General features: G+C 54.3%; 1 protein-coding gene across 4 annotated transcripts; it reads right to left on the minus strand.

Annotated features, from left to right (window-relative positions):
• Positions 1-339: 339 nt before the first annotated feature.
• Positions 340-26,783, minus strand: MAL (mal, T cell differentiation protein). Of its 4 annotated transcripts, XM_025353777.1 has the most exons (4): positions 25,143-26,783; positions 5,853-6,020; positions 4,310-4,435; positions 340-958 (listed from the first exon to the last, which is right to left on the minus strand). In XM_025353777.1, the coding sequence occupies exons 1-4, from the start codon at positions 25,233-25,235 to the stop codon at positions 884-886; spliced, it is 462 nt and encodes a 153-aa protein (XP_025209562.1). In that variant the 5' UTR covers positions 25,236-26,783; the 3' UTR covers positions 340-883. The 4 variants fall into 4 exon arrangements, with proteins under 4 accessions (XP_025209562.1, XP_025209564.1, XP_025209563.1 ...); XM_025353779.1 differs by lacking the exon at positions 5,853-6,020; XM_025353778.1 differs by lacking the exon at positions 4,310-4,435.
• Between the last annotated feature and the right edge of the window lie 913 nt (positions 26,784-27,696).

Raw genomic sequence — 27,696 nt, forward strand, 5'->3', positions numbered from 1 at the left:
AACATGCTGACGAGCGTCACAATGGAAGGAGGTGCTAGCGGGGCACAGAATGTTGCGTCTTGTAGGAAGGAGAAGCTGCCCCCGGCTGGCACTTGGCCTGTTTCCAGAGAGAGGGGAAAGCCATCTGGGCAGGTGGCTGGGAGGGAGGGCTCCCCAGCACCGAGCTGTGAGGGTGCAGTGGCCGAGCACACACAGTGTCTGTCATCTCAACTGCCACCTGATGCTGTCTCTTGAGATTCGGGTTAAAGTCAGAGGATTCCTCAGAAAGAAAGCTGAAACAATGGCATTCCTGATGCTGAGGAATTTAACCCAAGCCCCAGAAACCACCCAACAAATGTATTGAACATAAAGACACTTTATAAAGTATTTCACAGGGTTACCATCTTCCACCTTGGACCTCTGGAAAGATCTGTGGGGTGAGTTTTAGTCCCCATGACACACAGAACGTCCGTGAAGACTTAAAACATGCCACAGGAGGGGACGCTCAGGAGAGCCTGTGGAAAATTCCAGCAGGTAGTTCTCGAGAGCTGGTCCAGGGGTCAGCAGGGGATCTGTGCTTCCTTCTCAGGTCAGGTCCCCACCTCCCACCCCCAAACAAGAAGTTCCCCTTTCACAAACAGGAGGTGACCCTAGCAGACAGCGCAGCAGTCGGAGGTTAGACGCAGCGAGCTCCCGCCCCGGACGCGAAGGCACACGGGAGAGTAAACGCAGCACCCACAAGCAATAGGGCAGGGCTTTTTTGTTGTTGTTGTTGGGGGCGGGGGTGAGGGGTTGTTTTCTTTTTCCCACCATCCAGGGCGTTTCTGTTTTCTAAAAAGTTATGCCGGAAGGTGGAGCGGCCAGTTAACACCATCTGGGTTTTCAGCTCAAGTTCTGTGCGGCTTTACGAAGACTTCCATCTGATTAGAGAGAACACCGCATGGACCACGTAGAGCAGAGTGGCCACATAGGAGAACACCTGGAACCAAGAGAAATGGCCGTTAATGGGTTTGCGCAGGAGGGCGAGGCACAGCGTCTGCACTGCATCCAGCCTCACACGGTGCAGGGGCGCCAGACCCAGAGAGCTTGGGCTGCCACTGCTTCTCACCCCTCACGTGGACGCCCTCCCTGCTGAGCAGAGCTCCGTGTGACCTAACAACATCCTCTCAGTACAGAGCTCCGTGTGACCTAACAACCGCCTGGACCTGGTGTGCAAGGTCAGACTCTCCACTATCGCCCAGCATCACGCTGGTCTCAGCCTGAGGTCTCGGCTGACCTGAGATGGAGTCCTCAAAGGCCCCTCCAATGAAAGCATCTCGGGCAGGTAACTTTCCAGGGACAACGTCCTCCCCCAGCAGTGAGACCAGCACCCTCCAGCTGTGGTCCTGGTGGCTTGGTTGAGAGATTGTAAATACCTGGGTTTGCTGGCCCTGGTGAAAGTCTCCGTGCCGCCTGGACATCCTCGCCCGATCATTATTTTGTTTTGGGTTCTTAATGTCACAGGTGTGGCTGAGGGAGCCAGACTTCATAGGGAGTGAGGGACAGCGAAGGGGAGGAGGGAGTTTGAGCTTTTCTCGAAAGGAGGGGCCTTGCTGTTGGGACCATCCAATCAGCCACTGTGGCCCCGGGAGCGATGGCCCTGCTCGCTGGGGACTTGCTGTGTCCTCCTGAGCACTGTCTGCTCCCATCGCCCCACTCCCTGAGGCCTGCCTGCTGCCGAGCCCAGTCTCTGCACCTGGTTTTGTGACCTTGGGTGGAGGTCAAGAGTTTCCAGCTCGGGCATAACATCCATTGAGGGCGGCTACGCCTCTGTGACTCCTGAAAATGCCCATCCACCCCAGCCCTCAGGGCGCCTGCTCTCCTGCCTCTACACCCGGGCAAGCCCTTTCCCTCATTGCCCGCAGGCGGCGAGGAAGCCGAATGATTGAATAACACATTTAAGAGAGCGTATCTGGGGCAGGCAGTCAGACCCCAGTGGGCAGCCCTCCGTAAACGGTGGGCGTTCCAGACCAACGAGGGCCTTTGGCAGAAGCACCTTGGAAGTCCCCAGCAGGAAGAGCGGTGGAGACTCATTTTCCAAGTGGGGTCAAGAAATGGCCCACTGGGAACACGCAGAGATGGGCACGAATGGGCAAATTTTGGCTTCAGAAAACTCTCTCCCTAAACTGCAGCCATCGCCGCCCACCATTGTATAATCTAGAAACCTCCAGATTTCTCCAGAAATTTCCATCTCGTCCCAGTCAACTTCCACCAATCCCCGGGGTCCCTTTGGCAAAGCAGCTCTGCCACCCACAAAGGAGAGAGGGAGGAGCTCAGCTTGGAACAGGCCCTGATTAGTAGCCACAGAGTGGAGGTGAGGCAGGCTGGCTGCTTCCAAAACCAGGCTGTGTGAGAGAGGGTGTGAGGTGCCTCCTTGCACCCCAGTATCCCCTGGACTGGACATGCTGCGGTTGGGCGGGTCTGGGATTGAATCCTGAGTAACGAACTTCTTTCTCTCTCACAGTCAGGTGCAGTTGATACTGTGAGTTGAAAGGCGTGACTTTACATCGAACACCATGCAGATTTCCCCTTGGTGGTTTTATTTGGGTGCATCTGCCAGCTGAGAACACTCGGTTCTCAATTGTAACCCTCCTGTCTGCATGAGCATATTCGTGTCTATCCATCTCAACTAAAAAAATGGGAACATGGTCAATCATGGGATGGATAAGTAGCTGTTGGTCTATTCCTACAAGGGAATACTACACAGTAATGAGAACAAACAACCCACATCTACACGCTTGTCGCTTGAGTGAATCTCACAAACATAAGGGTGAGAGAAAGAAGCCACATGAGTCCCCACTGTATAATTCCACTTATATGAAGTTCAAAGGCAGGCGAGACTGAACAGGTGCCAGAAATCAGAATTGGGTGGTGGTGGGGCACAGTGATGGGGACAGGACTTGAGGGGATTTCTGGGAGTGGTTTATCAGGCCCTAATTCTTAGTCCAGATGCCAGCTACACAGGGGAGTTCGCCTTAGGAAAATTCATCAGGCTGTGTGCTGGTAACTGGCCCTAATTCTTAGTCCAGACCCCAGCTACACAGGGAGTTCGCTGTATGAAATCTGTTGAGCTGTGGGCTTGTAACTGCATGCCTCTCTGGCTGTGTGCTGCCTTTGATAAAAGGTAAAAGAGAAAAGTCGGAAGGCAGTAGAGCCTAGTGGTTCCCAACTAGAGACCCGCGCAGCAGGAAGGGGCGTTTGTTCCCCTAGCTGGGTTTTTCCATCCAGTGCTGACCCACTGACCACATCCCATCTGCATTTCGCAACTCTTGCCCACCACAGTTTTATGGAAATTATTATCAGACACTTCGCTGATGTTTGTTAAAAGAGAAGGCTTGGTTGGGATGGGGGAGGTATGAAGCGGCCTTGGGAGAGGGAGATGAGAGGGAATTGCGTGAAGAAGATGGAGGGTGGGTCACCAGCCTCCCCAGGAAGGAAGATCAGTCAGGAGCCACCTGGCTGTGCTGCTGCTTGGAAACCAGCCGTGCTGGGAGATGGGCCAACGCGGGACATCACCACATTCTACCTTGGGGTTTGCATAATTCATAGGTCAAGTTCTAGATATCTGAAGAGTGCTCTTTCTGAAACTTCTTACTTTTTAACAATACCCACAGTCAGAAGCGTGTTTTATATCGTAGACTGGTGCAAGGGCACACATGCTTAGCTCTGAAAACCACGTGATGAAACAGTATATTCTGTTACCCTGTCATTCTGATCCAGTCCATTAAGACGACAATCCACCTGGCTGCAGTGTCCCCACCCCTGGCTGAATGCTTCAATGGACGGCCACGTGGGGAGCGTCAGGAGACCCATGTGGCCAGACTCACGGCCCCAAACCGGTGCTGAGGGTGTGGGGACTGGGCCCCCAGCCTTGATGCTGGGCCCTACGATGCCTGGTGATCTTGGGCCCGTCACCCACACTCTCTGGCCCACTTCACCTGTGAGATGGGTGTCATAATCCTGGGCTGTAGGGTTGCCGTGGATGTTGAATAAGATTGTTCACAGAGCACCTGGGTAAGGCGTTGGGCAGCTGCATCCCCTCACACATCTGCCCTCTGCAAAGCCCACCCAGGCCTAGGGCATGCAGCCCTGGCCGGATGACTAAGCAGAGCCTTGGGCACGACACGACACCCCCTTTCTCTGGGGCTTTCCTGCTCCAGAGATGAAGGCAAGGTTTGACCTCACTCCAAAGTTAGTGAGCTGAAAACAGAGGGCCTGGGCAGCCTCCACACACACCCTGCCAGCCGCAGAGCCGCCCGCTGTGGACACAGCCCCGGGTGCCCAGACTCACCACGGCAGCAATGTTTTCGTGATAGTGCCTGTAGGTGAAGCCGTCTTGCATCGTGATGGTGGCCAGGGCCTCCAGGACCGAGGCGCTGAGGTAAAAGAGGGCAGCGGTACAGTGGTAGGCTGCGTCCTGTGGGGCAGACGGAGCATCAGAGGGATGGGGAGAGAGAGACGGGGCCCAGATGCAGAGCTGAGGTCCCCTCCACCCCCGTCCCTTGCCTCTCCCCCTACTTCCTTTGAATCCCACCCCTCCCAACCTTGTCACGGAGGTCCCATGCCTGCCCTGCTGCACTGAGTCTCGCTTCACTGCCGTGGGGCCAGAGCAAGCACTTCGGATGGGACATAGGTCTCCCCTGAGGAAGGGTCAAGGGAGAGGTGGAGGAGGGGCCAGCAGCTTGGAGTGTCCCAGGGAAAAGCTCGTCCTGGATCTGAGAAGTGTTGTGCATGGCCACAGTCCAGCGTGGGTGTGGCCTCACTGACCAGTGCACGATGAGGCAGGACCATGCTGTTGCTATTGTTTTGTTTTGTTTCATTGCTTATTTTTGGCTCCTGGTATATTTAAAAGCAAAAAAGGGCTCGGCGTGGTGGCTCACGACTGTAATCCTAGAGCTTTGGGAGGTTGGTGCAGGAGGATCTCTTGAGGCCAGGACTTGAGACCAGCCTGGGAAACATAGTTAGATCCCCATTTCTACACAAAACAAGAAATCTCAGCTGGGTGTGGTGGCACATGCCTGTAGTCCCAGCTACTCAGGAGGCTGTGGCAGGACCATCACTTGAGCCTGGGAGGTTGAGGCTGCAGTGAGACGAGATTGTGCCACTGCACTCCAGCCTGGGTGACAGAATGAGACCCCCAACTCAAAATAAAGAAATAAATGAAAGCAAAAAGGTAGTAAAACAGGGTTTTATGTAGTTGTGATTTGGAAGTGATTTCGAAAGTCTAAGTAGCAGAGCTTTTGAGAGTGACAGGCTTGGCCAAACGGCCCCACCACCCCTACAGCAGGTAACGGGTAAGTGTCCTACATGTAAAAGTTACCTTTTCATGCCCCTCAAAGCATAATTTATACAGAATAATGACCAAAGGCCACTTCTGTTTCCCTGTGCTCTGTGGCAGCCCTGCTTGGAGCTGGACAGTAACCATGGCTTGACCCTCAGAGCCAGTTTCCAGAGCCCAACACCTCGGTCAGCCTCCAGGGCCCTGCTCCCCTGAGATGAAAACCGCCCTCGCGGGTGATGGGAGGGGCAGGCAGGCACCTGGTGGGTACAGGTGGTGTGGGGGCTGGGCAGCTGGTTATCCATGGAAAGGCAGTCATGCGGGAGAACAGAACAGGTCCAATGAGGGTTGGCAGTGGAGACCTTGCCTCTGCCCCTGCCTCTCCTGATTCCGCTGCCGGGAGCCCTGGGCAGGCTCAGCCTTGGAACATGGTGGGGTGACGTCTATGGAGAAGTCTCACCTGGCACTGGGAAAGCCCACCCTACCGGGCCAGGGGCCAGTACTACTGCCGCCCCGCCCCCCACTACAGCCAGCAGTCGCCCTGGGCTGCACTCACCAAGGTGACCCAGGAAGTCTCTCCACCGTGGGCTCCAATTAGGTACAGGATGATCAGGGTGGTGGTGGCCACGAAGCAGAACACAGATACGAACATCACCCAGCCCTGGACCAGGGGCCAGGGCACCAGGGAGGAGGCCACCAGGATCCACACCAGGCCCCCGAAGATCTGCGGGGGAGGAGGAGGGGTGAGTTTCAGCCCAGAGGAGAGCCCCAGCCCAGGAAGGGCCCCCGACCAGCGGTCACATGGGGTGACTGGGCTGCAAAGCACAGGAAGCAGGCAAAGAGGACAGGGCAGGCATTTTCCTGTCCAAAAATGTGTCTGTCGTCCCCGCAAGGCCCTGTGCTGGATCTCAATCCCAATCCCCAGCATGCCTGCTCTGAGTAACTTTTGAAAAATTTTTTTCTTGAGACAGAGTCTTGATCTGTCACCCAGGCATGAGTACAGGGGCGTGATCTCGGCTCACTGCAACCTCTGCCTCCCGGGTTCAAGCGATTCTCATGCCTCAGCTTCCTGAGTAGCTGGGATTAACAGGTGTGCGCCACCACGCCCGGCTAATTTTTCTGTTTTTAGTAGAGACGGGGTTTCACCATGTTGGCCAGGCTGGTCTGGAACTTCTGACCTCAGGTGATCTGCCCTCCTCGGCCTCCCAAAGTGCTGGGATTACAGGCGTGAGCCATCGCGCCCGGCCTAATTAAGTTTTTAAATATAGATTTAATTTTTTATTTAACAAACACTTATATCAGACCTGCATTCCAGGCACTATCCTACGCACTTTACAAATAATAACTCAGTGATACTCACAGCAACCCTATGAGTAATGCCGACCCGTTTGCCAGATGAGGAAACTGAGGTAGGTGGAAGTTAAGTAACTCATCATTCCAAGAAAGTACTTATGCCATTTGGTATTGTCATGAGAAGGGCTGCTATTCCTTCTGATATTCTAGCCTTCCTACTTGCTTTGATATTAAAATGTCCTTTTTTTTTTTTTTTATGCAATGGTAGTGACCAGCAGATCTTTTTGGTCTTTATTTGGTAAAACAAATTAGCCACACTGTCAGTAGCCCTCTGGCCTCCCTTCCTTTGTTTCTCTCTCTCTCTCTTTCCTTCCTTTCTTCTTCCCCCTCCCCTCCCTTCCCTCCCTTCTCTCTCTCTCTCTGTCTCTCTTTCTCCCCCTCTCTCTCTCTTTCTCTTGCTCATTGATTGTTTTTCTGGATTCAACCCCTTATATTCCCAAGTCCAGAAAGTGTTCTGACGACCAGATTTGGAGTTGGAATGGAGTAACCCAGGCCAGCCTTGTCTCCTTGGATGGCTGAGGTTGGGCGCACAGTGAGGGAAGTACAGTCCTGTGGTTATCCAGAATACACCCCAGCTGAGGTCGCCAGGGTCAGTGAGCTCCATACAGTCAAAGAGGAGCAGACACGGGGGCCAGCAGCGCCCCTCAGTAGCCCAGCCCCGCTCCTCGCTGTGGCTGGACACGTACAAAGCCGCTCCCCACCGCGGATGGGTACGTACAAACCCTGCTCCTCACTGTGGACAGGCGCGTACAAACCCCCGCGGAGACTTTCTGCACTTCTCTTTCCCTTCTCCTCATCTCCTCCTGCGCCGCCCCTGCCCCCCGCTTCCGCCCCCAGAAAGAATCAGCTCAGCCTCGTCCACATGTTCCGCACTTGGATGAGGACGGGGCTCGGAGCACTCTAGGCCTATGTGGAGATTCCTTTGCAGCCAAAAGCCTCCAAGGTACTACAGATGCATCTGGGGGGCTGAGGATGGGGCTGCCCTCCCAGGTCTGTGTCCCCTGTGGTTTGAATTCACATAGCCCCTTGACCCCCCCACCTCCCTGAACCCGCTGACCACCTGCTGGGTTAGAGCTACCACTGTCTTCACAGGTGTTCTCTGAGGTGCTTGGCTGAGAAGCAATCAGGAGAGAATTGCATTTAGGTAGAAAAATCAGTGCAATGAAGACTTTGGATTTATTAAAACCAAGTTGTCCCTAAGGAATCAGATGTGGGCATCTCTGACCAGAAAGCGTCCTCTGCTGATGGATGTTAGGCCGCCTGAAGGCATGTGGCAGGGCCGGTGGGATGCACTGGGAGCAAAATCAATTAAATAAAAATGCCCAGACCGCCATGGGATAAGATGTGTGTGTGTAGATTTCATCCACAGTTGAGTTTCAGATCCAACAGATTATGCGGCCTTTTCCATAATGGGCACTGATGGAGGGACAGGAGCACACCGGTGTAGGTAGGGCTTGGATTCAGGAGGCATGTGAGGGTGGCGTGAAGAAATGGGAAGATCCAGCGGGCACATCCAGTGGGCAGAGGGAGGCCCCGGCCTGGGAACCCCTCTCCTAAGCGCCCTTTGCCTGGCGGCTACGTGACCCTCCCAGGAGGATCAATTTAAGTTGCTTCCTTGTTCACACAGTCTTGCGGAGTCCTGCACGCCTTCTCTGTAGCGCTTGGCACAAACACAGGTGTGTTGGGTTAGGGATAACTTGGGGCTTTCCCTGACCAGGTGATGGTGGGCTTGAGGTCTGCCTTGCTCACAGCTGCCTCCCTGGTGGGGACCCGGAGAAGACCCATCCAGCCATGCGTCCGTGTCCAAGTCAGCTAGCGGGACTTTGGTCTCCTGGTACCCGGGTGTGGCTAAACTGGAGCCACTTACGAACCAAATCCCAAAGGAGCAGCTTGGGTTGCACGTGGTGGGGAAGAGACTCCGTTGCGGAATCCCAGTGGGACCCCGTGGGCCAGAGGCGCTTATGGGTGACCAATACGCATGCTATCGAAGAACACTGAATTTCACAGTGAGGAAACGATTTCCCCCTCCTCTACCCTCTCTGGTTTTTCTGATGAAGGCAGGAAGGGCTCAGGGCGGAGCCAGGTGTCTGGAGTTCTCTAATAGCGCGGATAGGCCACGGTAAACTGGATAGTGACGTTGTTTCTATGCTTATGGTCGCAATGTCATTATTTTGGGAAAATTAACTGTAAAATACATACGAAGTGAATTAATGCACAGGTGGCACCTGGAAATGGCAAATCTGAGAAGGTGGCCCTCAGTTCCTGTCTGCAGAGTCATCTTCACTCCATTCTTCCCGTGTGGCTTGAGACGTGACTGATAGGAGGAATCAAGGGCAGGAAAAGTGAGGGGAAGTCGGTACGTGGAGGGCTGGCCACAGCCTCCTGTGTGCATCTTGCTGGGCACAGCCACAGCCTGGGCTCTGAGCTTCCAGCAGCTGCGCAGAGAGCCTCGAGCTCAGGCCAGACCTCTGCCCTGTTCCAGTGTGTGCTTTGACCAACCTGATGAAGACCATTTCCCAGCTCCCTGGGAAAGTCCATGCTGCCCACACTGGCACGCAGATTCCTGCTGTCTGTAGTGGGAACCCTGTCCACAGTTGTCCATAGAACAAAGTCTACTGTGGGTTTAACCCCAGCCCCTGTCCCCTGACACATCTCAGGACCCCACCCAGCCTCTGAGGGCATCACCTTGCAAGGGTGTCCTTCAAAAAATGAGGCCGACTTTTTTCCTTTGCGTGGTATATGTAGAGTGGTCTGTTTCAGAGTGAGATGGTGGGGAGACATTATCTTTTTCTTTCCTTAAACAGCTTTATGAGCTATAATTCACAGCCCATACAATTCCCCCATTGAAACGGTATGGTTCCCCTGGTTTTCAGAATATTCACAGATATGCTCGTCCATCACCACAGTCAATCTTGAAACGTTGTCATCACCTTGGAAAGAAATCCCATGAGCTGTGGCTTCCCTGCCCCCATTCCAAGCAACCACGAATCTACTTTCTATCTCTATAAATTTCCATATTTGGAACTTTCATGTGAATGGAATCATTCAGTATATGGACTTTTGTGACTCACTTCTTTCATTTAGTACAATTCTCTCTCAAGGGGATGGATACAGAATATCTCCGCCGTCGAAGCCGCACCGTGGCCCGTTTGGACCCCACCATTCAGGGGTCCTGGGTGAGTGTGTCTCATCTCTCTGGAGCCTCCAACACAGGAGCATCTGAGGAACGGCGTTCCTAGGGACGCTCTTACACCAGCCCTTGCCTGTCCCAGAAGCATGTGAAGGTGCAGCTAGTGACAGATGTCTCAGCACAGATGACATCACAACAGCCGGTGGTTTGCTCCCAGGAGATGGGCAGTGGGGCGGTGGGCCTTCCCCTCAGCACTGCCCAGGAGGTGCCCAGGGAGGACTGCAGAGCCCGGGGTCACAGGGGCTATCTGGGGGGCGCAGGGCAGAGGAGGGTGCAGAGCAACCCTGAGAAGAAGAGGAGGAGACGGGAAAGGGGCAGCCGAGCCGGGAGAGATTTCATTCCCGGCCAGGTGTCTGTGGAACAGAAACAGCTGCTGCCTCAGCTGAGTCATGGCCCCTTCCCTTTGGAGCACAGACCTTTGCTGCGGTCTCCTCTGGGAGAATTCTAATGCAGAGGTGCCCTGCTGGCTCCCTCCCCGTGGCAGGGGACTCCCGTTCTCAGAGGAGCTGTCCTCTGAAGTCTGCAGGAGGCTGCAGCAAGTGATTCTGCCTCTTGGCCTCAGTTTCCTCTCTGCAAATGGCAACTTGCAGCCGTCTCCCCACACTGTGGGCTGGTGTGAACTGGCTGAAACCACGGATGTGAGTGTGAAGCACTGAGCCCAGCACTACCAATACCTGGGAATAAGACGTCGTTCATGCAGGAGACTGACGGCTCCGTGGAAACAGACACATAAGCAGCCACTTAAGATGCAGGTGGACAATCAGCCCTGAGTGGGCAGAGCAGCCTGGACAGGTGCATAGGGTCAGTCAAGCCTTGGAGAGACAGGTGGATTTAACTGGTTAACCAGGCCAGAGAACTGGGAGAGTTCTTCTCAGCACTGCCCAGGAGGTGCCCAGGGAGGACTGCAGAGCCCGGGGTCACAGGGGCTATCTGGGGGCGGGGCGGAGGAGGGTGCAGAGCAACCCTGAGAAGAAGAGTAGGAGACGGGAAAGGTGCAGCAGAGCCAGGAGATTGCCAGGGGGTGGAAGGGGCACATGCCAAGGTCAGAGGATGCTGAAGCAGCTGTGAGGGCTTTGGAGGCTGAAGGCTGGGCAGCTGGGCATGGGTCAAGGAGTAGCAGAAGGTGGGGCTGGAGCAGGGTGAGCCTCCAGCCCCGCTGTGTGCAAAGCTGAGATTTGGTGTAAACCATGAGTCAAAGCTGGTTCCTGCCCTGCTCCACCTACTAAATGTACAGAGAGCAAGCAGGGCAGGAAAGGCACCCACACCAGGGAGATAAGGCACTCCTGGGCATGGCGCAGTCTGTTCCAGTCTGGCCTCAGGACCCCACTGGCCAAATATTTGTCCAGAGCGAGGGAGTAGGTGAGGGTTCAAGGATTTCCTTTCATCAAGGAAACTCCAGGTGGCTCCCAGTCTCCAGGCGGCAATGCACAGAGGCAATTATTTTGAAAACATTATTGGCACCCCGGAGGCACGGTCTGTGTCTCCTTTGTTTCTGCCAACAGGCCAGACTTCCCCCAGCCCCGTAGCTGCACCCCGTCACTGTCCATCAAAATAGAGACAGTACAGCTAGCTGGGTGATCTCAGACAAAGGTCTCCAGTTGGGTGGCTGCAGAGGGACAAGGGTTGAGTGCTCTGAGTCCCAGGGCCTTGAGTTAGAAGATGGGGGTGGGGCCTCAGCAAACACTATCGTCCTCAGCCCTGACTATACGTTAAGTCACCTGGGCTGCCTTTAGAGAAAAACACCAAAGCCCAGGACTCATGCCCAGTGTCTGATTCCCAGGAAAGAAGCAGAGTGATGGGACAGACGCCCCGCACTCTTGGCCAACACCTCATATTGTGTTGCCGTAACATACGGCCGTGGGTGATGCTCTGTAACTCCTGTAAGACAGAAGAGGAAATGGCTCCTGTCTCAGGGCCCTGCCTGCCTTCCAGCGATGCCAGTCAACTGCCCCCGTCCAGGTCCTGCCCCACCTCTCAGTGCAAAATGTCACCATAGCGTTTCCTCTCCTCTCCCCTCCTGTCCTCTCCTCGAGCTTGGGTCCCTGTCTCGCCTGGAACATGAGACTAGCTCGTCCTTGGGTGTCCTCTGAACTCTGAGATGCAGCCTCACTGTCTGAGGATGGGGACCGAGGGGGTGCATGCACGTTTGGAGGCCCCTCCCAACGCTGGTATGACAGAGCTGGAAACCACCCACCTTTAATTCAGGCCAGTTGGGGGTGCTGAGCACAGTTGAGCTTCTCTAAGAACATGGGATAAAGTACAAAACGGGACAAAAAAGTTTCCAAAGAGTTCACATCCACGGTCTACCCAACGAAATGATGTTTGTGAAAAAAATTCTGTCAGGAATTGTCTTCCTGGGAGCTCTCGTGTGAAATCGGAGAAGCTTCTCATGTTTTCTTTCCAAATTAATCCACGGGAAGCAGCCAGGGTGCTGAAGGGGTGGTTAAGGGTATGCACTTTGGAGCCAGGGTTGATGAGTTTGAAGTGAGCTCTGTTGGTAGCTGGGTGACCTGCTGTCCCTGGGCAAGTTATTGAATCTCTCTGTCCCTCATCTGAAAAGTAGTGATAACCGTCGTTGTGACTCAGGTTATATGTGCAGGGGGCTGGCACCTGGCTGCCACTAAGCTCTTGCTGTCACGACGGTCTTTAGATGAAGCGGCCTCTTCTGTAACTATGTGAAAACTCCAAAATCCCAGCAGTCTGAATATGATCTCAATACGCACAACCATCTACTCCAAAACTTGTCCAAAGAGAGCCAGAATATTTAAATAACCTCAAGAGAATCAAAAAGGGAAAACCTACGGTCTCCAGAAACCCAAAGTTGAGAAAAATGTGCCTGCCCCGCACAAGGAAGCACAAAGGGCACTAAGATATGAGCCAGCCTTGCCTCCAACAACGGGCCTGGTCATGGAGGACGGGAAGACGCATTCTCTGGCACATTCTTGAGATTCGTCTGGAGTTTCCATTCCCTGGGGCTGAAAGAACTCTTCATCCACAGTCCCCAGTGTTTCTGCTGCAGGGCTGGGTAACCGAGGCAGTGCAGAGAGCTTGCTCAAATTCTCTGGATAGTTTTCTGGGGCTCCATTTCACCCTGTTAGGGCCTCCACAAGCGGAAATTCTTCCAAGGACACATCAAGACGTGAACCAAAGAGGTCTTCCTAGGCAAGGCTTTCCATCTGCACACCTGGGGGTGTGGTCCCCAGAGCCCAACAGCACGGAGCACGTGGTGTGTGCCTTTAAAGGCACATGTGAACAACAGTTTGTGCCTCGAATTCCTGAGAAGTAAAGGAAACCGGCCACAGAAGAGAGGCTGAGCACCACTGCTGAGCTCCCCTGCCACTTAGGTCATCTCCCCAGGAAGGAAAAGGAGATGTCCTCGCCGGACGAGGGAGGCATGCGGATTCATCCCCGTGTGCTGGGAGGACTGCAGGAAGCTCCCAGCCCTTCTGTGTCCTCCCAAGGCCACCACAAGGAGCACCCCCGACTCATGTTGCTGGCAGTCTACTCACTCACTGAATCGTTTTAGCAGCCAAGGCTTATTTCAATGCCAGGAGGACATTTTGTGCAGGTGATCTGACCAGAAAAACACCTGTGAGGTTCAGGAGAGGCTCAGCAGTCTTTGCCCAGCTCTATGGGATGATTGGTTTAAAGCTAATCATTCCAGGAGTGAGACAGAGGGTAGGAAGCATTTTTCTGTGCACATGTATGTGTGTATGTGTGTGTATATGTATGCTTGTGTATAGGTGCATGTATGTGCCTACATGTATGTGTATGTATGCACGCACGTGTACTTCTCTGTATGTATGTATATGTGCTTGTGTGCAGGTGTGTATGCGTGTATGTCTGTGCACATGTAGGTATGTGTATGGTGCCGCATATGCATGTGTATTTGTATGTGTGCATGTGCCTGTGTATGCTTGTGTATATGTGTGTGCACATGCAGGCATATGAGTGCATGTGAGTGCACGTGTGTGCACGTGTGTGTGTGTGTGTGTGTGTGTGTGTGTGTAGGTAGAGCCGGGTTAAGGATGAGCTACTGTAGAGCAGGTAAATGGCACAACAGGCTTTGATGCCAGGATGAAGTGAAGAGGGCCCCGTGCACCAGGTGGTGGGAGAATGAATATGCACAGAGCAGGAGCTCAGGGGAAGACCCAAGACCCCTAATGCTGAAGGCTTCCCCAGAGTCCCGCAGCTCTTCCCCTAAGAAGACGCATCTGAGAGGGAGGGCAGGGGACTCTGCTCCAGTTCCGAGAGGCAACGAGCAAACACAGCTTGGCTTCCTTACTTTTGTCAGCCTACCTACCTCCTGGTACGAAGGAACTCAGTCCCAGCAAGCCAGAGAAGTTTCCTTCACTCGCTCAGTCACTCATTCAGCCACTCACCCACTCATTCGCTCACTCACTCACTCACCCACTCACTCAGTCACTCATCCACTTAGTCACTCACTCACTCACCCACTCAGTCACTCACTGACTCACTCACTCACTCACTCACCCACTCACTCACTCACCCACTCATTCACTCAGTCACTCACTCACCCACTCAGTCACTCACCCACTCACTCACTCACTCACTCAGTCACTCACTCACTCAGTCACTCATCCACTCAGTCACTCACTCACTCTGTCAGTTACTCACTCAGTCAGTCACTCAGTCACCACTCAGTCAGTCAGTCAGTCAGTCAGTCACTCAGTCACTCAGTCACTCACTCACTCAGTCAGTCACTCAGTCACTCAGTCAGTCAGTCACTCACTCAGTCAGTCACTCAGTCACTCACTCAGTCAGTCACTCACTCAGTCACTCAGTCACTCTCTTACTCGCTGACTCACTCACTTGGTCATTCATTCACTCACGCATTTAACAGATGCTGGGAGTGGCATGGTCAGCACTGAGGCAGGCTCACCCAGTGAAATGGATCTCATTCGAAGACACACTTTAATGAACGGAGCCCACCTCTCCCTTTCTCTCCTCTCTCATGCAGTCTTGCGACAGTCCCCACTGGAGCAGCTCTGGGTCCACCAAGGGTGGATTCAGGCCCTGGTGAAAGTGTCAGTGTCTGAGCAACGGTGACCAGATACGAACGCCACACAGGACAGGGACAGAGCCCGGTAGTTGGCACAAGATGCCCATCTGAGCCCATGGGGAGAGATCGGGGGAGAGGTCTGAGATTCTCTAGGTGGTGACCCTCTCCCTGCATCAACTGAAAAGGTAGAGTATTGGGAGTCTGACCCCTGGGGCTGCTACAAAAGAGAACCCTGGGAGCGGGGCTGGGACCTGACTTGGTTTACCTACAGCAGTCACTCTCCCCTCCTGGCTTCTTCCTCCCAGAGGGACCCCTCATGCCATCCTCACCCCCAGCTGGCCTTAGACCGTGCTCCTTATCTAATCTCAAGGCAAGAGCACGACTCAGGGGGTTTGGATCAGTTTGTGAAGAAGAGGATAGAGATTTGGGATTAAAAGCTCTAAGAGCTGTTGCCAGGCACGGTGGCTCATGCCTGTAATCCCAGCACTTTGGGAGGCCGAGGTGGGCAGATCACGAGGTCAGGAGATCGAGACCATCCTGGCTAACACGGTGAAACCCCGTCTCTACTAAAGAATACAAAAAATTAGCCAGGCTTGGTGGCGGGCGCCTGTAGTCCCAGCTACTCGGGTGGCTGAGGCAGGAGAATGAAGTGAGCCCAGGAGGCGGAGGTTGCAGTGAGCTGAGATCGCACCACTGCACTCCAGCCTGGGCGACACAGGGAGACTCCGTCTCAAAAAAAAAAAAAAAAAAAAAAAAAACAGTCTAAGAGCTGAGTTCAGGGCCATAGTTTATATTAACAAGGCAAGTTGGACTGGGAAGAGCCCCCTGTTCAGGCTTGCAATCTCACCCGCCTTCAGCCCCAGGGAAGCCTTCTCTCCCATAGCACACACAGCCAGTGGGACCAAGTGACTGCTGACTTCATACCCGCCTCCCTCACGAGCTAAAGGACGGTCGGTCACTAGTTCCTGAATGAATGAAAACTCCACTCAGATCCACAAATCTAGGGGTTTTCTGATAGGCATGTCTTCATTTGAATGGAAAATTCTGCCTACCACGTCTACACCGGTGGCCTTACCCAGCAGGATAAACAGAAACCGAGAGGTTCCATGAAAATACAGGGTAAGCCACCTGGAAAAGGCAAAATCCGTGGAAATGCTAGACCAGACAGGAGTGGCTTAAATGCAAGAAAAACAAAAGGGATTTATGGGAGTCACCAGGTAGGTTAGTAATGTGAACAAACCCACAAAACAGGTGTACAACTGCAAGAGAGAGGCGAGAGGAGGCAGCCTGCCCCGGGTCTGGGAGGGTCCAAGGGAACTGGAACTCCCAGAGTCTCTTGGGGACTGGCGGCCTTTGTCAGTTTCACCCTCTGTCCGCCTTTGAGGTCAAGGACTCATCTTATGATTCATCAGTGTTGGGTAGGTGGAGTGGAGACCTGAGCCCTTTCCCTACCGATGCTTGCTGAGAACAAATGTCTCCGAGTTCTTGATCTGGGCCAGGGATGTGGGCAGACTCGGGGTGTATGCACGAGACAGACAAAAAACAAAGGTCTGCAGGATGTGCTCTGAGTGCCAGGAAAGGGTGCTAGGAGGGTGGGCTTCCCGGTGGAGGTGACGGGTTAGCTCGGGCCTGAAGGGCCACCTCCAACAAAGAAGCATTCCCACTGCCGCCCCCACCCCGCTCACACGTGGAGATGAAGGAGGTCTGTGGCTGGTTTTAGAAAGAGTCCGGGGTCCCCAAGCTGGGTGGTTCCTTTCCTGCCAGGCCCCTCAATCCAACTCTGCCCACCTGCCAAGCAGCTGGGGGCCAGGATGGAGGTTGGGGGAGGTGAGGGCACAAGTTTTTGCCAGAGGCTGCCCCCTCTCTGAACCGACGCCCTTGCATACAGCCGACACACTGACACTGATGACAAATCGCCTTTGAAAGCTTTAATCTGAACCCACTGGTAACTCGTTCCTATGCCTGTGGGCAGATGTAGCTATGCGTCACTCAGAACCCAAAAAACTCTCCCTGCCCATCCTGGCACCCGGCTGGCAGGTGATGCAGAGAGGCTTAGAAAGCAGCCTGCTCCCTGGGCAGAAGGCAGGCTGGGGCTGCCACCCTGTCCTCCACCTCCTGGCTGTCCCCATCAAGGTCCCAGCTGAGGACACACTGACCTCTGACTTCAGTTGTTCCTTCCTGGTGAGAGGAGAGCCACTGGGAAGGCCCCAGGAAGGTGGTGTCTGTGCAGGACTTGGTGACCCCAGGGAAAAGTCAAGTGTGCCCTCCACAGCCTGGCCCAATCCCAATCCTCCTGCAGCACCTGCCTGAGAATGGAACAGAAGGCACCTACGGCAAAGGTGATGGGGGCGGCCCTTGTGGACCCCGCGGTGGGTACGGGTCGTCCAGTTGGTTTCAGAGCAGATGTTTAAATTATTAGTCAACTAGTAATAACAGCACTTGATAGCTATGGGGCAGTAGCTACGTGAGGCAGGTGCTGCTGTGTCCCCATTTTACTGATGCAGAAAGAGAGGCACAGTTACCTACCCACGTTCCCACGGCTGCCGGGTGCTGCTCTGACGACCTGGCTGAGGCCCAGATGCAGGACCCCATGGGTGTGACAGTTTCCTCCTGTGTCTAGGGTCAGCTTTGGAAATGGCCATGGATTTTTGTTTTGGTGACAGTTTCTCACTCTGTCACCCACACCAGAGGGCAGAGATGCAATCACAGCTCACTACAGCCTTGACCTCCAGGCTTAAGTGATCCTCCCACCCCAGCCTCCTGAGTAGCTGGGACTATGGGTGCAAGCCACCATGGTTGGCTAATTTTTTATAGTTTTTGTAGAAATGGGGTCTTTCCATGTTGCCCAGGCTGATCTCAAACTCCTGACCTCAAGTGACCCTCTCACCTTGACCTCCCAGAGTGCCGGGATTACAGACGTGTTAACATGGAGGAGGGAGAGTAACCAATTAGTCGTCAGGCCACTCCCAGCCGGCTTTTCCCTCCCCAGCCCGCCACTGAAACAATGAGTCTCAATAGCCTCTGTTCCTTCAGAGGAAAACAACAGCAAGGTTTGTGTTGAAGACGCATACAGCACAAGATGAAACGCCAAAGGATCCCGCTCCCTCTTGGGCAGATGCGGGCCTGCAGTTCAGTCTGAAGAAGAGGGAGGGGCCGCCATGCAGACCCCACCCCTCCCCACTCCACTCGTAGGTCAGGGGACCTATGACCTATGTTCTTCCCCATGGCCTTATTCCTGGAGTGCCCACCTCCTGGGCCCCCTCCCTCCAAGTTGGTTCTGGGACTTTCACTTTCTGCCTCCTCCCCCTGCCCTTCCAGCCCCTCCCCTCCCAGCCCACTGCATTCTCACAGGGACTGGAGGCTCTGGCCAGGACCTGCGGGTCAGTGAGACTGGCTGTGGCTGGTGACAGGCTTTCCTTCGATTTCCTACGTATGTTTTTCAGGACCCAGGGCTTGGGTACATTGAAATGATTCGCCCAATACTAGGGTAGAACACTGGCTGTGAATGTGGTAGGAGTGGCAGAGAGCCTGGGGAGACGTGCTGCAGACAATCAGAGTGTGGCACATTCATGACTCCAAGAAGGGAAATGACTGTGCTGCTCGTGCCCAGCCAGGAGCTCACTGGGAACCAAGCCTTTCACCAGGGGGTCAAAGGCAATTTGGAGCCTTTCAAATTGATGAGAGACCACAAGGGACCTGCGCCATGCTCCACACCCTTGGGAACAATCTGAAAGCTGTGAGAAGGAGCTGGCCACACACCCCAGAACTTTCCTCCTTCAAGGACAAGGAGCACTATCCCCCACTGTCCTCACACCCGTCAGCACCAGGAGGGAACACCTGCTGGGGTATCCTATCAGCACCTGCCCCTGAGGCCTGCTGCTCCAAATCACCGTGTCCAGGGACTGAGACTAGAGGGGCCAGGAGGAAGTCCCAGAGTGGCTTAAGTCAGCCCCCAGCCCCTTCTAGTTCAAGTCTGGCTGGCTCTGTCCTGTGTCAAGGCAGGTCCCAGGTGGTCCAGTCCCTACTCCCAGCCCGTTCTCTGGAGAATGTGTCTGGGCTCAGGGCAAAGCCAAGCCACTACTGAGTCTGTGCAGAGCGAGTCTGCGCTGGTGGCACAATGTGCTCTGCCCCTCGCCTGCTGGTGTGGCGAGTACAGGTACAAAATTCAGCCCTTGTCCCTGGCCGACCTGAGGGTGAGCTGGCAGCAGCATCTTGGGGCTTCCTGCTCACTTCTGAAAGCACTGGGACAGAACGGGTGCCTTCGCACCAGTCCTGGCATTGCCCCATCCCCGTGAGGTGGGGGAGTGACTTGTGAAAAGCTAACAGCCAATCTTTTAAAATGTAGCTCAGGTGTGATGACACGTCCGACAGTCCTGTCGATCTGAGCCCCGTCATCGCTCAGCAGTTTCCAGGGAGCAGCTCAGAGTCACTGAGTCCTCACCAAAGCTGGCCTCTGGTCCCGAAAAACTGGAAAAGTCACTTCTCCACCAAACCCCTGTGGAACCTCTGTCTGGAACACTTCTCCTCCCTTTAGAGAGGAAGAGAGGAGAAAACAGGGCAGATCAGGCAGTAGCCCTCCCTAAATAGCTACAGAGAGGGGACAGAGCCGGAAGCCAGTGAACACAGTCAGGGAAGGCCAGCTCAGACACCATCCTGTGCTGGCCAAGCAGGGCCTGCTCCACTCCCTGGTGCCTGTAGGAGACGTTCCTAGCTAGAGCAGCAGGGAACTTGCTCCAGGAAGAGAGGAGGTCCCTGGACTGACTTGCGAGAACCTCAGAGCACCTGACTGCTTGCCCCAGCCTCTCCCTGAGAACTGTTCCCACTATTCTGTTCCCCTTAAAAATATCAAGAGGGTGGCCTGGCCTCCAGACGCCCGCGCCAAGTCTCAGAGAGTCAGTGGAGGGTGTGCAGTGCAATGCGTGTTCTTCAACCTGCCTTGGACCTCGTGACTTAGAACCTGCAGAGTGTGTTTTTGACAAGGAGACCCAGAGAAGGTGAGAGCGTCCCAGTGGTCCTGAGCTGTCCCTTCATTCTGTAGGGGGGGAGAGAAGGGACCCCAGCCTTGCCCAGGGCTGCCAGGTGGGCAGGGCTGCCTACTCAGGATCCCAGGGTGCCTTCTAGCTCAAGCAAAATCTCGCGTGGCTGTTTAGGTGAATGGAGAAGGCTGGGCATGACCTGCTCACTGCTAGAAGTGCTCGCTGGACCCTGGAGACCCCGTGACCCAGGCAAGCTGCTCCCCGTCTGAAAGTGAGGTTTCTGTGATTCTACATCTCTGGTCTCCTAGGAGTTCCCACGCCACCTTCTCAATGCAGCCACAGCTTGGATCACCGGCCCGTGGCCCAGTCCCGGCTCTGTCAGGCTGGCTCTTCCCCAGCCAGGTAGAAATCTAGCGTAGGTCCCTAGACTTCTCTGGTCACTCTTAATGAAAGTCCGGTCGCTTTGGGTCACAGAAAAGGTGTCATTTTAGTCATAACTCTGTCCAGTTCACTGAAACTGTCAAAACTGCAAACTGATTTCAGGTGTCTCCCCACCCCCAACCCCAACCCCAACCCCAACCCCAACCCCACCCCAACCCCAACCCCAACCCGTGATGTGACCGCACTTCTCTTGGTGCTTCTGAGGCCAGAGGAGGAGGGCGTGCCCCTGGAGGGCTGGTGGCATTCCTCAGGCTTTCACTCGCACCCCTGCCTCCTTTGTGGCCTGGGGAGGAGAGGCCGAGTAGATGATCTCACAGCCCTCCTCAGCCACTTCCTTCACAAGTCCTGAAAGGGTAGGGGTCTCTCCTGGCACAGGGGTCTCTCTGTGGGAGACCCTGCGTCTGGGGGCCAGAGCTGAGACAGAAAGCCTTCCCTGCACATCTTCTGTTTCCTGAATGGTGGCTCAGTGTCACGAAGCTCCTGGCTTAGAATGGAGAAGGAGGAGACAGAGAGTGGCTCCAAAAGGAAAAGTTCCTCACTGGGTGGGACTTTTGCAGGGGAGCAGACCAGAGGCAAAGCCCTGGGTTTTGTTGGAGGAGGAGAGAACACTGGCCATTTCACCCGTGACCTATACGGGGCTGCGCTGATGACCCCACCACCTGCAATAGGGGCACAGCCTCTGTGACTTTGGAGGTATTTGGAAAGGCAGTCTCACTTCCTAGTTGGGCCTGCCTTCCTCCTCCTGTGAGGACTCTGCAGATTTTAGAGGTCAGGAGGTCTGGGATAGGGCTGCAGGGCCAAGGAGAGATGGCGATGCCCCACCCTGAGCTGCCACCCTCACTTGCTCCAGTGGGCAGTCCCCTCACCATGGAAGTGGTGCTCCACCCTGATCGCCTTGGACATCTGCGCCTCCCAGGCTGTTGGGAGGTCAGGCATGGGAATCTGAACTATGAGTCATCAACAACTCAGTGGACTACAGATTTAAAAAATAATCAAGCATTTCACACCCATCGGATTAGCAGAAAATTATAAAGTCTGACGCTACCAAGTGATGAGGAACAATGGCGACTTTCATGTGCTGCTGGTGGGGGCCGGGGAAGGTCCAGGTTTAGCCTGAAGCTTAAACAATTGGGGGGACCATCTTTATAAAAGAATACAAAATTAGGCAGAGTCTTGGAAAGGGCTTGAGTAAGGAGGGGTCTTGAACTTAATTAAACATCATCGGCTTCCCAGTAAATCTGCTCCTGGGGTGTGTAAATTGGAATTACTCTTTTGGACGGCAATGTGGTAACATCTGGGAAAATGACAATGTGCACATCCCCTGTGACCCAACAAGTCACATCCTCCACGTGTTTATGGGAGAAATTTCCAACAGGTAACTACAGAGGCAAATATAAGAATGTTCTTGACAATGCTGTCTGCAGTAGCTAAAGGCAGCAAATTGGAACTATCCCAAGTGTCTATTAACAGAAGACTGGATAAACAAAGTCAACATGTATAAATCTCAGAACATAATGTTGCCTGGAAAGCATGTTGCAGAAGGATATGTACGGTACGCTGGCATTTTCATAAAGTGTGAAAACATAAAACAATGCCATGTGTAGGTCATATGTGTGCAGTAAAAGTCTAGACTGTGCTTGGAAGTGAACACCACATTCAGCCTACAGGTGGCCTTGAGGATGGAGGGAGAGAGAGGATAAGATAACAGAAGAATGTCTAGGGGGCTTAGATGCCATCTGAAAGCTTCATTTCCTTAATACATAAAAGCAAACAAGGCAAAATATTAAGATTTGACAAAGTTGGGCAATAATTATGTAGGTGTCTGTTAAAGTATTATATATATTCTTCTGTGGCATTTGAAATATTTCTATTTTTGTTTTTTAAACTTGAGCGAAATTCACATATCATCAAACCAATCATTTTAAGTTGACAGTTCAGTGGCATTTAGTGCATTCATGGTATTGTGCACCCACCAACTCAATCTAATTCCAAAGCATTTGCATTACCCCCCAAAAGGAAACCCCATAGCCATTAAACAATTGCTCCCCTCGGTGCCTGGTTAACCACCAGGGTTTGTGTTCTGTCTCTACAGATTTATCTATTCCAGATATTTTGTATAAACGGAATCATACACTATATGACATTTTGTGCCTGGTATCTTTCGCTTAGCATAGAGTTTTCAAGGTTTATCAACTTTGTAGCACGTATCAGTACTTCGTTCCTTGCTATGGCCAGGTCGTATCCATCGTTTGGGTGTGTCACACTTTGTTATTTAGTTCATTGCTGATGGCCACTGGGCTGTGTGTTATTGTGAAGAGTGCTGCTATGAACATGCATGTGCCAATACTAAAGTCTCTGCTTTGAATCCTTTGGTTATATACCCAGGAGTGGAATTGCTGGGTCAGAGGGTCATTTTTTGAGGGAACACCAAACTGTTTTCCACAGTGACTGAACCATTCACATTCCCACCAGCGACATACAAGGGTTCCAATTTCTACACACCCAATACTTGACGTTTTCCATTTTTTGGATGCTAGCCAGCCTAATGGGTGTGAAGTGGTATCTCATTGTGATTTCTTTCTTTCTATTTATTTATTTAATTTATTTACTTATTTATGTATTTTTTTGAGACCAAGTCTCACTCTGTTGTCCAGGCTGGAGTGCACCAGCGTGATCTTATTGCAACCTCTGCCTCCCAGGTTCAAGCGATGCTCATGCCTCAGCCTGCTGAGTAGCTGAGACTACAGGCATGAGCCACCACGCCTGGCTAAGTTTTTAAAAAAAATTTTTTTATTTTTAGTAGAGACGTCGGTCAGTCTGGTCTCGAACTCCTGACCTCAGACGATCCACCCACCTCAGCCTCCCAAAGTGCTGGGATTACAGGCGTGAGCCACCGCACCTGGCCTCATTGTGGTTTCAATTTTGTTTTCCTAAGGCCTGATGATGTTAAGCATCTTTTTATGTCCGTATTGGCCATTTGTATATCTTCTTTGTAGAAACCTCTGTTCAAGTCCATTGCTCATTTTCTAATTGGGTTGTCTTTTTGTTGAGTTGTAATATTCCATAATTTAAAAAAATACCTCCCCCGGGGTGGCCAGCGCCTTCTCAGGCCCTTTAATTCCGCATTCCTTCCACACATCAAATATATACAGCTTCATATTTACAGTCCACACAGAGGAGAACTGAGCGGCTTGGGGCCAGCTTTCTCCTCTTCTCTCCCAGGCACCTGCTAGCCCACCCCTAATCTAGAGCATGAGGAAGACGCCTGGAGGTGACTGTGCGTTGCGGGTCTCCTGGGAAGTGAGGAAGGGAGGTGGGGAACAGGGGTGAGGTGGAGAAGTGACTTTCTAAGTCAGCTGAGAGAAGCGTTCTGGGCGAGGGGGAGTTGTTTGTTCTGGAAGCCCCCTATGGGCAGGCCACAGAGCCACGCTGGCGCTGGCGGAGCAAGCTGCCAGTAGTAGACGGTTCCAAGGTTTCCCACACCCCTGTAGTCTCTGCAGCATCGGTGGGTTGGGCGGGAGCCTCCGGTCACCTTTCCCGCAGATGAGATCGCCCCGTCTCACTGGACTGTTCCTACTCTCAGGGGCACTCCCTCTTGTATGTTGAAGGCCAGCGCGGGGCTGGCTCTCTGTGAATGGTGGGGCTGCGTTCATTGGCGCCCCTGGTTTCCTCTAAATATAACTGCTTTGATTCCGCCTATCCCTAGGATTTAAAGTCACCGGTTCCACCCAGGTTTGGGTTCGACTCGACTTTCACCCCAAGTTCAATGATAGTCCTGCTCCCAGGCCGCCGCAGCGGCCCCTGCCTAGCCCCTGCCCCCAAGCCCTCCTTGGACGAACTGACCCTCCCCCTCCAATCAGGCAATAACAACCTGGGGTCCAATTTCTAAACAGCCAGGCTCCGACATTTTCTTTCCCCTCCAACTCTCCACGCCTGTGCTTCTGAGGGTGGGGTGCCGGAAAAGGTGTCCCCGAGGCGGCGAGGGACCGCACCCACAGAATATACAGGGCACACCCCTCCCAGGTGAGGGCCAGCGGGCCCCGGGGAGTTGAGGCTGAGGGAGGTCACTTCGGCTTCGCGACGCCGTGAGCGCTTATCAGGAGTTCTCAGTGGGAAGCGCTTTCCCGCAGCCTCAGGCAGAGACCGTGCGCGCAAGGCGGGACCCACCGCAGGTGCAGAGGCCCCGGGGCTGCCCAAGGTCAGCCAGGGCACGCGGATGGCTCTCGCCGCACCCCCAACCCCCGTCTCCTCCACTCCCACCCCACACACGGGGCAGAAGGACTGCGGCCGCGCAAACTAGGGCCTCATTTCCAGATCGAATTGGTCGCAAATACGTCCCCTCGCCAGAAACTGTAAAAGGCCAGAAGAAAATAAACCGGATTCAACTCCCTCTCATCTCCAGATCTCGGTTGGTAACACTAACGTTTCTTTTGCTGATTTTTTTTTTTTTTTTCCCGACACTATCTCCCTTCAAAAAGCTGCGCACTTCTACCCAACCTCGCAAAGCGCGGCGTGAGCTTCGGCGGCGCCGGGCGCGTCTGGAGGGCCCCGCGCGCAGCTCTGGGACCAGCGCACCAAGAGCCGTCCCCGCCTGACCCGCTGCCAACATCCGACCCCGGTTGGGAACCCGGTTTTTCCTCCATAGTCCTGTAGACTGTTCCCCTCATTCCGTTGGTCTAGAAGGGGACAAACGACCGGAGGTGGGAGGGGGCTTCCCTGGCTTAGTCCCCGCCCTGTCCCTGCTGCCCCGATGCTCCCGGGACCTGCGCAGCTAGCGGATCCAGTCCGAGAGCTGTGCTGGGCGCCCGAGAGAGCGCACGGCTCAGCATCCCCCCGTCCCTTCCCTGGCCAGGAGTCACTCACAAACTCAAAGACGAAGAGCAAGTCGGGGAAGGTGGTGAAGACCGAGAAGCCACTGGGCAGGGTGCTGCCCCCCGACGCCGCTGCGGGGGCCATGAGGGCGTGCTGGCGTGGGCCTCGGGACTGGACGCGCGCCGCTCAGACTGCGCGCAGACCTCTCGCTTGCTCCGCGGAGCCCAGTGGCCTGGGCGCCCCCGCGCGCGGGTTAAGAGCAGGGGAGCCCGAGCAGAGGAGGGAGGAGCCCCGGCCGCCGCCCAGCTCCGCCCCCAGCCCCACGCCCCGGGAGACCCGGCCTGAGCGCCGCGGGCACCGCCCTGAACCTCCTCGAGGGCCCGCTGCGGGCGTGCAGAGCTGGGGACGGTGGACCTGACTCCTGCGTTCCAGCCGTGGGTGGCACCTGTTGTGGGAAGCAGGGCAAAACCACTTTGGTCAGGCGCTCCTCATGCCTTTCTCGCTTCGTAGGTGACCAGTATCTCCTAAGAATGTTAACCATCAGTAACCGGACCCCAAACCTCACCAAGGCACCCCTCGGGTCACCATTGCTCTAACTTTGAATTTGGGTCTCCTTCATTTTGCCGCTGGATGCGTTAATGTGCGCGACCCACAGCTCCAGGCGGCGGTTTCCTGGCGGAACGGGACCGCCGCCACAGCCTGGGGGTCTGCAGTGGGGGCTGGGACTAGCCTCTGCCGCCGGCCCGTTCCGCGTCCCCCGAGCCGGCGCTGGTTCGGCGCTGGGAACGTGCACCGGGGCCTCTGTACTTGGCGCTGCGCTCCTGCCTGGGGATAGGAGGTTGCTCCCAGCCGCGCCGGCCCCAGCAGAAGGCTGCTGGTGGTGGTGCTGGGGCAGGTCTGCCTTGGTTCCATGGGACAGGAAGGGACGTTACCAGAAGAGATTCATCTCTTTCTCTTGGTCTGGGCAGCCCGGGCCTTTTGAGGGTGGGACCGCTACTACCTCCACCTGCACGTTCTTTGCTGCCTGTTGACTGCCAGTGTTTCCTGTTTTGTTTCTCTGTTTCACTATCTATTATTTTTTGCCTTAAAAAAAAAAAAACAAAACAAGTATTACTATACAGCAGTTGCCTATTTATTTTAATTTACTATTAATAGTGGATTGCTGTGTTTCCTCCTACAAACACTGAAGCCTGAAATCCGACCCCGTCCGGATTCTCTCCTGCCAAGAGGGAATTGTCCCCGCAGCCTCCAGCTCAGACTCCCAACCCTTCTTTCTTTTCACTGGCAGCTGTTGCAGGCAGGACAAGGGGCTCCCCTCTCTCCAGTGGGGCCCTCATCTCTCCCTGCTGCACAATTCTTCCTCCTTCCCAGTCCCTAGGGAGAGAAGTACATTCGTGGACGCATTTTCCAAAGAAAAGTAGCGCTCCCATCAGCTGGCCATTCTAAGCGCCTCTGGAAACCGGCCAGGCATTTGAAATGAGAAAACCCCGCTGTGCCTCTGAGAGCTGCTAGCTCGGATGGTTGCAACCAAGTTGCCACTGTGTCGGGTCCCCAGGGCAGCATCTCTCTGGGCACAATGGGCTGTGGGACTTCAGAAACCCAGGTCCTCACCCACCGTGGGCATCTCATAGCTCGCTAGTTGGACCCGCTGGCCTCTGAGAGGACATCTTCTTCCTCCCCAGGAGACCGTCCTGGGAACAAGCCTTAAAGCAAGGTGGCCACAGGAAACCGCAGCCTGCAGCGGGGGTGAGATGACCCTCGGGCAGTCCAGCGAAAGCAGCTTGGAGATTTCCCATCAGCACACACTAATTAAAAACAAGAAGATCCTATCAACTCCTAATAATGTCCTTGCCTGGTCTGGAGGGGTTTTGTTTGTGGTTTGATTTGGTATTTTGCTACTTCTTTCTTTTTTTTTTTTTTTTTTTGAGACGGGGTCTCGCTCTGTCGCCCAGGCTGGAGTGCAGTGGCCGGATCTCAGCTCACTGCAAGCTCCGCCTCCCGGGTTCACGCCATTCTCCTGCCTCAGCCTCCCGAGTAGCCGGGACTACAGGCGCCCGCCACCGCGCCCGGCTAGTTTTTCGTATTTTTTTTAGGAGAGACGGGGTTTCACCATGTTAGCCAGGATGGTCTCGATCTGCTGACCTCGTGATCCGCCCGTCTCGGCCTCCCAAAGTGCAGGGATTACAGGCTTGAGCCACCGCGCCCGGCCTTTGCTACTTCTTTCAAGCCTCTGTTGCTAACTCTTTCCTACTTGGGCCTGAGCCTTTGGGGAAAGCTCACTCCCGGGGCAGCTCGGTGGAGCTCAGCAGTCCCAGCCCTCCTTTGATAAGGCAGAGGGGCGGCAATCTCTGAAAGAGGCTTCAGAGGATGAGGAGGGCAGCCCGGCCAGGGTCAAGCGAGTTTGTCTCTATCTCTGTGACCCCTTCCTTCCACCTGGAGTTCTCTGCTTGATATTCGTCTTCATGACTAGACTCTACCCTCAGCAGGGCGTCCTCCAACCACCCCCATCTGCCTCTCTCCTTCCCCACCCTAGCATATCCTCAGCCCCAAGCCGAACCCAACCTCTGGTGAGTGCTCATTAAACCTTAGCCAATGCTGGATGGCT

Source organism: Theropithecus gelada, chromosome 13 (genome assembly GCF_003255815.1).
Source record: "Theropithecus gelada isolate Dixy chromosome 13, Tgel_1.0, whole genome shotgun sequence".
NCBI classification, from domain to species: Eukaryota; Metazoa; Chordata; class Mammalia; order Primates; family Cercopithecidae; genus Theropithecus; species Theropithecus gelada.

Bases quoted from the DNA above. Each gene is read 5' to 3' on its own strand.
- MAL (XM_025353777.1), bottom strand. From the start codon at position 25,235: ATGGCCCCCGCAGCGGCGTCGGGGGGCAGCACCCTGCCCAGTGGCTTC. The intron at 6,021-25,142 runs GTGAGTGACTCC...CCTCCCCCGCAG, and splicing joins TGCTCTTCGTCTTTGAGTTT to ATCTTCGGGGGCCTGGTGTG. The intron at 4,436-5,852 runs GTGAGTGCAGCC...TCTGCCCCACAG, and splicing joins AGACTTCCTGGGTCACCTTG to GACGCAGCCTACCACTGTAC.